The 10330-nt window shown below is 40.8% G+C and overlaps 1 protein-coding gene across 1 annotated transcript in view; it reads right to left on the bottom strand.

The window, feature by feature from the left end:
- The window catches only part of DSG3 (desmoglein 3), a 31220-nt gene that overhangs the window by 8492 nt on the left and 12398 nt on the right, over positions 1–10330 (bottom strand). Inside the window, 8 exon segments of the mRNA XM_010828964.1 lie at positions 4–261; positions 1519–1746; positions 3539–3678; positions 4464–4735; positions 7065–7250; positions 7554–7682; positions 8663–8829; positions 9454–9722. Coding sequence (XP_010827266.1) covers positions 4–261; positions 1519–1746; positions 3539–3678; positions 4464–4735; positions 7065–7250; positions 7554–7682; positions 8663–8829; positions 9454–9722 — 1649 coding nt within the window.

Raw genomic sequence — 10330 nt, 5'->3', positions numbered from 1 at the left:
CACACAGTAGCAGCAAAAGGCCGAGGAATAGCAGACCGATGGCGGCAGCCCCCATCCTCCCAGACCTCTCTCCAATTATGGGATTAGGGATGCTGGTTGGATACACACTTCGACAGATGTCCCTGTAGTCACATTGGCAGACTACCAGGGTCAAGCTCTCTGGTTCCTCGCACCGCCTCCCCTCACTGTCCGTGACCATGACGGAGATTCTGTACACTCCGGGAGAGACTGGCTGTGGGGCTGTGAGGAGTGCGGATGTAGCTGTAGGGGAACCATCAAACACATCAGCAGTAGGACAAGGTGTCTCTGGCTCTTAAAACTACTTGTTGTTTTGGGTGAATAGGGCGACAATTGACACATCACTGTCACAAATAAGTAGGGTGAGACTGGAGCAGTTATGAGGGTTGTTGGGGTTCAGTTGGGTATATATTATTTCAGAAAAGAGCAAGCAATAGATGAGGTCATTTACAAAGGACTTGAAGTGGCCCAATAGTTACTTTTGTTGTTTTTTAGTCACTAAGTCATGTCCCACTCTTTTGCAACAGAGGAGCCTGGCGGCCTACAGTTCATGGGATTTCCCAAGCAAGAATACTGGAGTAGGTTACCATTTACTTCTCCAGGGGATCTTCCCGACCCAGGGATTGAACCTGTGTCTCCTGCTTGGCAGGCAGGTTCTTTACCACTGAGCCACCTGGGAAGCCCTGCTGGTCACTATGAAATCTAAAAAGAGAGAAGATTCTTATTATGTCTAATGGCTTTTTCTATGAGACTCCTGGAAAACATAGGAAATGTGAAATTAGCATTATAAAAGTTAGGAGAAAAGTAAGGATGGATTAACTTGCCCATTGGCTTATGAGTTTGAGAATTTCAGCCTACCATGCTTTCAAGATTCCTAACTAGTGACAGACTAGACAACCTTCAGCAGGTTGACCCCTCCAGTCTGCTGACAGGCTGGCCAGTTAGGAAAAGTTTATGTATTTAGAAATCTAAACAGCTCAGCAGTAAAATAGGTGCCTGACTGTAATCTTTTCATTATTTATTTATTTTGGTATACTGAGGAGATACAGATAAAAAATTGAAAATATAAAAATATCCAATAGAGTCCACATGAGAAAAACAGAAAATTTTAAATAGTGCTAATATAGTGTTCCTTTTCTGAAGACAGAGGAAATTCATAAGGATAGGACATCATCTTCATTGCAAAGAATTTTTAAAATTGGACATGAGTTTGAGTGAACTCCGGGAGTTGGTGTTGGACAGGGAGGCCTGGTGTGCTGCAATTCATGGGGTCGCAAAGAGTTGGACACAACTGAGCGACTGAACTGAACTGAATATCTTATATTGTTCCTTTTCTGAAGACAGAGGAAATTCATGAGGATAGGACATCATCTTCATTGCAAAGAATTTTAAAAATTACGCTTGGAACGGACTTGCTCCCAAATGGACTCCCTCTTAACCTTCTGGAAATATAAAGAAGCAGCAGTTTTCATTTGTAGAAGCAGCTTTACAATTACTCACCATCTCTTCCTGAGATACTCCATACAACTGGAAGTTTTAGGCTTTGGTCTTCCACTGAAAATTCATAGGGGCCAGCATATTTATCCCTTTCCAGTGGTGAAGCTCTGACAACCACGGAAGGTGACGAACTACAGACTGCTTCCTTTTCCAGGGCAATTGTTGGACACTTTTCATTAAAATCAGGTACTAGGACAAATATGGTGCCTGTTGAAGTTTTACCGGTGTTTTCTGTAAGAATAACATTTTAGAGTTAGAGAACTATACAGAGCAAGTTGTGCAAAATGAAGAAACATAAATAAGCCCTTAAAATGTCTCTCACATGCATGGACTTCTCTGGTGGCACAGCAGATAAGAATCCACCTGCCAGCGCAGGGGACATGGGTTTGATCACTGGTCCAGGAAGACACCACATGCCGTGGAGTAAAAGCCCGTGCACCTCAACTGCGAAGCCTGTGCCCTAGTGCCTGTGAGTTGCAACTGCTGAGCCCACACACTACAACTACTGAAGCTGAGAGCCTGTGCTCCGCAACGAGGGAAGCCGCCACAATGAAAATCCCGTGCACCACGACTGGAGAGTGGCCCCTGCTTGCTGCAACTAGAGAAAGCCTGAACACAGCAAAGAAGCCCCAGTGCAACCAGGGAATAAATAAATAAATATTAGAAAAAAACGATCTCACATGCACCAGATTAGTGTACGTACTCATGAAATTGTGTCTGTTATTCCTACAAATAAAAAGATGTCACCCAATTTCTGTACCTGGTTAAAAGGAAATCTAATTATCAGCTTGCCTGCTGTCTTTAATTAGTTTAATTAGCTTGTTGTTGTTCAGTCACTAAGTCATGTCTGACTCTTTACAGTCCCATGGACTGGAGCCTGCCAGTCTCCTCTGTCTATGGGATTCTCCAGGCAAGAATACTGGAGTGGGTCATTTCCTTCTCCAGGGGATCTTCCTGACCCACAGATGGAATCCTGCATTAGCAGGTGGATTCTTTACCTCTGAGCCACCTTAATTAGTAGCATCAGCTATTCAATGTGATTGGAACCAAGACCTTTAAGGTGATAAATTCACTGATTATGAATGAAATCAACATAAAAATAATAGTTTTCTTAAATATATTCTAGTGCATGAACCCAGACTGTGTGGAAGATTTCTGCTTTAAAAGCTTGAACCAAAGTATTTGGAATAAACTATGATTTATTTTTATTACCCAAGATATAAGATCTCTCAGTGGTGGGATTAAGAATTACTTCTGTTGTTTCCCTTAGCGCTTTTTTCTGTTTTTCCAGATAATATGATTTTTTATTTTATTTTTATGTTTGCTGAAATTGCCTTGAGTATAAATTAATTTTACACTTAGGGAAGCACGTAGTCAAGCACATAGTCAAGGTGCTTCATTTAGAAAATTTTTCAGAAGATTTTTCCTGTTCTATGATATAAGCATATAAGTCTCTGTAAGTAACTCACTCTGTGTGTAAGTAACTCACAAAGGCACCTCACATTTGAGCTGAACTTCCCTGATAGGCCTTCTGTATCAATCTTTGTCCACATTCTCAAATCAAGAAATTCTTGCGCCAACTACAGCAAATAGTAGGACTAAACCCAGAATTCACTGGTCCAATGAACTCCACTGAGAAGCTAGGATGCTCAGTCATCGCCTAGATTTAGCCACCTCAGACTTAAGACCCAAGACCCCTAAGGTAATCAACTTTATCTAGTGATAAAGGTTCTTCCCTGGTGTCTCAGTGGTAAGGAATCTGCCTGCTACGCAGGAGATGCAGGTTCGATCCCTGGGTCAGGAAGATCCCTTGGAGAAGGAAATGGCAACTCACTCCAGGATTCTTGCCTGGGAAATTTCATGGACAGAGGAGCCTGGTGGGCTACAGTTCATGGGGTTGCAAAGAGTTGGACATGACTGAAGTGACTTAGCACATATGCATGCAGTGATAAATGTAATATGTTAGTAATCAAAAGCATCTATTCATAAAAAAATGCTAATTGGAATAATATTTTTTTCTTACCATCTATGGCCAGAACTTCAGCTGTGATTGTCTTGTTAACTATGAAAGTAACGTCTCGATCAATGTTTTTGACAAATTTGATTTCAGCAGTTTCTGAATCAATCATTAGCAAACCACCATCATTACGTCCCAAGACATATCTGTTTTATAACAGAAAACAGTAAGTTTTTTTCCAAACATGGAATGTTACCTATTTAATGAAAATGACTTATACTTAATGTATTTTCATAAGACTCTGAAATATACTTTTTAAAAAGCAGCAGAAAATTAACATATTAGCCTAGACAAGGAGTATTTCATAAGCCTTAAGAATATGTTAGCCTGGTTTTTAAATTTTCTGCTCTGCTCAGTAAAATAACTGTGTCCTTGTTCTTTATACTATAGCAGCAACTTTTCATGGTGTTTTATTATTTTAGGCACCGTGCTTTGTACGTACTGTTCTATGTCTGACTACACCATGGTCTTCTGGTGAAATTCTACTTTTTTAAGGCTCAACTGAAAGTTTGCATGAAACTCTTTCTAGATCTCACTAGACAGGCTGTCACTCTTCATTTCCACTTTCACTTATGTTTATGCTGCGTAGCTCATAGCACATCTCTTCCTGAGTTATATAGGTCCTTGAGTTGGTTACCATTGTATCTCTTTATATTCTTGGCATAGAGTAGTTTAGGTATTATTTTGCAATAGTTTATAAATTAAAGCTAGTCAAGGTAAACAGCAAGGTCCTACTGTCCAGCCCAGGGAATTATATTCAATATCCTGTGATAAACTGAAATGGAGAATCTGAAAAAAGGTTATATGTTTATAACTTAGTCACTTTACTGTACATAAGAAATGAACACAACATTGTAAACCAACTAAACGTCAATAAAAGTAAAAGAAACTTCATCAAGGAATAACGAGATATTAAAAAAATTATTCTCACCTGACAAATGACGCAACTTCACCAGTGTCTTCATCAATGGCTTGATAGGTTCCCAGGACGTAATTGATCAACTGTCTACTACTTATGCCTTTTTGGACAGTAAATGTCTTGGAAGAAGGACGGAATGCAATTCCTTCCCTCACATTTATTACTTGAACTATGAGTGGGGTTGACTGGACTTGATATTGAGAGATTACGGATTGGTGAAATTCAGCTTTGTTTTTGACGGCGATACCAAGTTGCATGCTCTGTACTTGTTCATAATCTAGAGACTAGAGTAAAAATAAAAATAGAAGGAAAGAAGTGTCACAAAAATATGATCAGGTAAGAGGACCAGAGAACTCTATGTTATGTGCTATGAATGACTCCTTTATTTCTATGAATGAATCCTTTTTTTCTATACAGCAAAACGGTTTCACAGATGATTGTAATGCTCTGATGAGGGTCCTTCAGAATTCTTCGCTTATGAAACCTCAGTTTGATGACAGATACTTATGAAGCACAGTTATCTCTTTTAAGACTAACAAAACACCTTTACAGTTTCTTTAGGCTGTGTGATGCAGTGGAAAGAATTCCAAATTTGTTGTTGTTGCTTGGTTTGAATCCTGGTTCTGCTACTTAATAGCTGTGTGACTCAGGGCACAATATTTAATATCTCTGATCCTCAACTATTTACTTCTGAAAAAGAAAAAAAAACTCTTACCTCATCAGATTGTTGTAAGGACTGAACAAATTACGACCCACAATACATTCCTGTAAATGGTAGCTACATCCACTCACAGAATAGTGAATTCTCTGCAGTGGAAATAGTGGATTCATGTACAGTAATATCTTTCCTGACTTAAAAAAATTCAGAAACGACAAATTATCTTACTAAACTTGGTTGTCACATAGGCTTCTGTAGAGCAGTGAGAGGGTGGCCCACCAACTCTCCATAGAACCATTTTCATATGGTCTTTTGTGTTCACTATTTGTTTGACTCTCATATTGAAGTGGCACAAGTCAAGGCCAGAGATATCCCAAGATAGCTCTTTTCATTCACTAGTAAATTTTCTAAGGGTGACGGGATAAGGAAATGTTCATTTTGGTTACATTGGAGTATAACTGAAAATAAGGTATGAGGTCTAGATTTGAGTTTTCATTTGGCAGTGCCTGGTTTTGTGGACTCAAGGGTTTCCTAGTGGAGAAGAAGAGAAAGATGCTCAAACTGGTCATTAGAATGTAAGGGCTAAGTGACCAAAGAGATGGTAGAGTCTCTGTGTGAAGGCGACTGAAGACTTGGACTTGAGAAAAATCAGGAAAGGCTTCCTAGAGGTTTTCATGTGAGCATTTCAGGGTGAGGAGGAGTCATTCAGGCAGAGTAAATGCCAGATTTAGCAGAAGGTGATAGGGAGCTGGTGATAGTGAGAGGCCTGGGGTACAACTCTGAGGGGGTTGAAGGTCATCTCCAAGGCCAGCAGGTGGTCATCAACCCTGGCTGCATATTAGAGCTCCCTGAGGAGCTGCTCAGCCTTCCCTGAAGACAAACTGGACCAACCACTCCTAGGTTCCCACAGGCTAGGAGAAGCTGCAGCGGATTCAAAGGGACAGTCTTTAACTGAGGGCCATTTTCACAGCCAGTGAGAACAAGGAAGGTTTTTAAGGGACAGTAATTGGTCCAAACTGTTTTTCAGAAAAATGTGGTAGACGGAGAATGAAGGGGGGTAGACACAGGAGGTGGGGGTGGGGAAGTCTACCCAGAAGGGATTGCCAGCATCTCGAAGAGAGGGAGGCAAGGCCGGCGGCAGCACAGGCCATAGGAAGGAAGGTCAGGGCCAGACTATAACAAAACCTTGCAACTGAGGAGGGCTGTAGCTCACTCTCTGAAAAGCAGAGTAATAGGAAGTCGTATGGGGCTTCCAGCAATCTGGAATTGCAGCAGTCACCCTGTTAAGGGAATATTATGGGTCTGTCATTCTGCTGGACTCACGGAATTAAGAGAGAAGCTCATATAGTCCAATGTCCTATGCCAAGGAATGTCCTAAAACAGTGGTAATATTTTTCTAGTCTATACAATAGACAGACATAAATAGGTTTATGTTATTTCAGATGAAGGGTCTGTTGTAACCAAGTCTGTTAAATGGAAGTTTTACTGAATTATTTTGCAAACTTAGTTTATATAGTCCCATCTTCTAGAAAAAGTTGCCGTTTTTCCCTTCCGAGGACTGTAGCTAATCCATTTAAAGTAAGTCGACAAACGCACAAGCCACTATTCAATGTATTCTTGTCTGTTCCTGAGTTTAAGTCAGGAAATGTGTTACTTTCTTGTGCTTAAAACAGGCACACTGATACATATATGTCTATTAGTGTGTTTGTGTTTCTGTAGAAAGGATGATAGTTTGGAAGGAAATAAATCAACATGTTAAGAAAAGTCTCCTTAGGAAATGGGGCTGTGTTTTCAAAATTCTGTCTACTTTTGTGTGTGTTTTATATTTTATGTAGAGAAGTGATATTATTATTTGTAAGTGAATAAGGTTTATATATGACAGTTTCGGCTAACACAAAGTAACAGTTTTGGTGAATACAGAATGTTTTTCCCACTGAAAGGAAATCAGACCTTACCTTAACTACTTTCAGGATACCTTCGTTAGTTCTGGGATCAGTTTCTATTTCAAACCAATGCCCTTCATTTCCAGACGTGAAGAAGAAGTCTGCAAGCCAATTATCAGTGAACTCTTCGTCCAAATCTATTACTTGAATTCGAAGCAGCTCAGAACTTAAAGTGTTTTCTTCAATCCTTGCTAAATACTGAAAAAAAGCAGAACTTAAGTTTCAATGTCAGGTTTTATCTAAAAGAATTATATTCATTCTGAATGGCATTAGTCATTAATTCCCAAATTATGTATTGGCTCTTTGCTGGTCCCTGAATTCTTATCTTTTACAATAGTTTATTTTAAAAGAAAAGTGCAGAGAATGTAACTAAAAGCCAGCAAGCCAGCAAATCCCAAATTATGGTGGTAAGGTATAACATAATATATATATAAACATATATATATAATTATTTTATAATTATGTTCTAAGTAATTATTTTTCAAGGAATAAAAGGCACACCTGTGATTCTCTGAATGTGGGGAAATTATCATTGACATCTTTCACTTTAATGCTACATTCGCACTGAGATGATAGTCCTTCTCCATCTCTGTCCGCACCACTCACAACCAGGCGATAGCTGCTAACTTGCTAAATTTGGGGAAAAAAAGAAAAATGATTAATCTCTAGTGTCAGGGATATGAATGACAACTACTTGCTTCCTATGGGAAGGAAGTGAAAATATTTAAACTCATGGTTCGTTCTCTAGAAGGACCACATGCACTTTCATTGTCCACCATAGACGAAGCACGTGGGGCACAGGAGGAAGTCTTTATGGGGCTGATACAAGTTTTCTCTTTTGTGAGCTTCTTAGGGCAGGAAAGTGCACTAAGAGCAGAAACGGACAATGAGGATGGTACTCTGTTTATCTGAGGGAAGCTCATTTATGGAGCTTCCTTACTGGTCTGTTTGGAAAATCATTTGTGTAAAAGTAATACAGAGTCTGGTGGGGTCTTCTGTGTTGTTGATGTGTCGATAGAACAATGGAGAAGAGAGAGTAAGGGGATTCTTTTTTCTGTTTCCCTTGTGGCCGCTCCATGTGGTTTGTGGGACCTTAGTTTCCTAACCAAGGATTGAATCCGGTTGCTCAGCAGAGAGAGCATGAAGCTCTACCATTGGACCATCAGGTAATTCCTGGGGATTCTCTAGTGTTCTAGAAACAGGAGTAAAATGGAAAGAAGTCAGGAGAAAAAGCACAGCATCAGAGAAGGCTTTATTCCAGATACGAATTTCTCCCTAGGAAGTTTCCTTTTCCTCCATCACATGAGGGATTAGCCCCAGTTCAGTCTCTGTCCGTGGATACAATGCCTTCTCTTATTCCCTCAGTTTAACTTCCATGGATGTGGGATACTCATTTATTGAGGTACAATCGATTGTGCAGGTCTCAGACACACAACCCACCCCAGCAAAATCACAGTAGGATGCGAGGAGCGTCCCTCAGTTGGGTCAGTTGAATCCAGAGAACCCCTCTTCCTTCCCTCTTTCCTTCTTAGGTAGAAGGGAGTCACCTCTCTTGGGTTGCTTACAACTGAATCCTGAGTTATTGAATGCTCCCAAGAGCCTTGCTTTACCTCTCGATCAAGTGAATTGGTCAAAGTGCGGACTTCCCCTGTGTGTCTGCTTAGGAGGAACATGGATGTGCCTGCAGGTTCCTGAGAGATGATTTTGAAGGCAATTTTAGAGTTCAGGTGGTTCGGTTCATCTGCGTCTGTGGCATTTAGTATCATCACCAGTGAGTCTAGGAGTACAGAAGTTCGTTAAAGGCTATGTAAAGATTGACATTATGTTCCCGTTAAATATCCAGCACCATTTCAAATTGATCTTTGTCTTTTAAGATCTTAAAACTATCTGTATGCCAAAAAACTACATGTCACGTGCAGTATCTCTTAGTCAGGTGACGGAGTCAGTTGACCTGTGCTGCCTTCCATAAAAATCCTCCACTTCTCACTAAGCCTTGGTTGGTTGTGTTGAGGTTGAGACCGTTTCCTCTTCATTTTTTTACCCTTGCTGAATGGCTTTATGTTCTCCCTTTCCCCCCAGTTATCCATGTAAGGAGAGTGTCTCTGTCTCTTATAATCTAAGAAGGCCCAGCTGATGCATCTGGGTTGTCTAAAGCCCCCTCTTCAGCTTTGTGACTAGAATAAGCTTTGACTTGATAACACAGCCATAGCCTACAAGTACAATGGCAGTGGATAAGTAGCTCAATCACAAATATTAGCAAGGAAGACCCAGACTGTCTTCATGGATTTTTCTACAAAACTACTGATGAAACTAAGAGAATAAAATGATGTATGATAATCATGCTTGTATCTGAAAGTTAAACAAAAATAATTAAAAGTGGTAGTTACTGCCGAAGACTTACTCGAAGCACTATTTTCTTCAATTTCACCCTGGAATATGCTTTGTGAAAATACTGGAGCATTGTCGTTTATATCTAAAATTTTGACTGTTAGTATAAGTGGTTTTTCTACGTCTTGTCCTAGGGTGTTGAGAGCACGACACGTAATCTAGAAAAGGAGAGGACACATTAATGGATGTTCTACAACACCAGTTTGCTTATTATTAAAACTTGTCGAGATAAGGCCTCTCCTAGCATGTACAGCGGAGAAGGCAATGGCACCCCACTCCAGTACTCTTGCCTGGAAAATCCCATGGACGGAGGAGCCTGGTAGGCTGCAGTCCATGGGGTCGCTAAGAGTCGGACACGACTGAACGACTTCACTTTCACTTTTCACTTTCATGCATTGGAGAAGGAAATGGCAACCCACTCCAGTGTTCTTGCCTGGAGAATCCCAGGGACGGGGGAGCCTGGTGGGCTGCCGTCTCTGGGGTTGCACAGAGTCGGACATGACTGAAGCGACTTAGCAGCAGCAGCAGCAGCAGCAGCATATACAGTTCTTTTGTGCAAAGAGGAAAAATATTTTTCACAAAGAGGAGACAAAGTAGGAAAGTGTCTACTCTGGGTAGACTAGTTGGCCAAGTTACCCCTTCTTGTGGGCTGCTACTGTTAGCCTGAAAGTCTTGGCCAGAAGCATGCTGGAGTTCAGTGTTCATACACCCTCCTGGGTTGTTCCTTCAGGGGCACAACCTTCAGAAGCTCTTTGTTTTATTTGTTTTTTTTTTTACTTTTACGCTGCACATTGCAGCCTGTGGGATTTTAGTTTCCCAATCAGGGATTGAACCTGCAGCCCCTGCAGTGGAAGCCCAGAGTCCTGACCAGTGGATCACCAGGAACATCC

This window comes from Bison bison, unplaced genomic scaffold (assembly GCF_000754665.1).
Source record: "Bison bison bison isolate TAMUID 2011002044 unplaced genomic scaffold, Bison_UMD1.0 scf7180017864498, whole genome shotgun sequence".
In the NCBI taxonomy this organism is placed as follows: Eukaryota; Metazoa; Chordata; class Mammalia; order Artiodactyla; family Bovidae; genus Bison; species Bison bison.
This window is presented reverse-complemented; position numbering and strand designations above follow the sequence as displayed.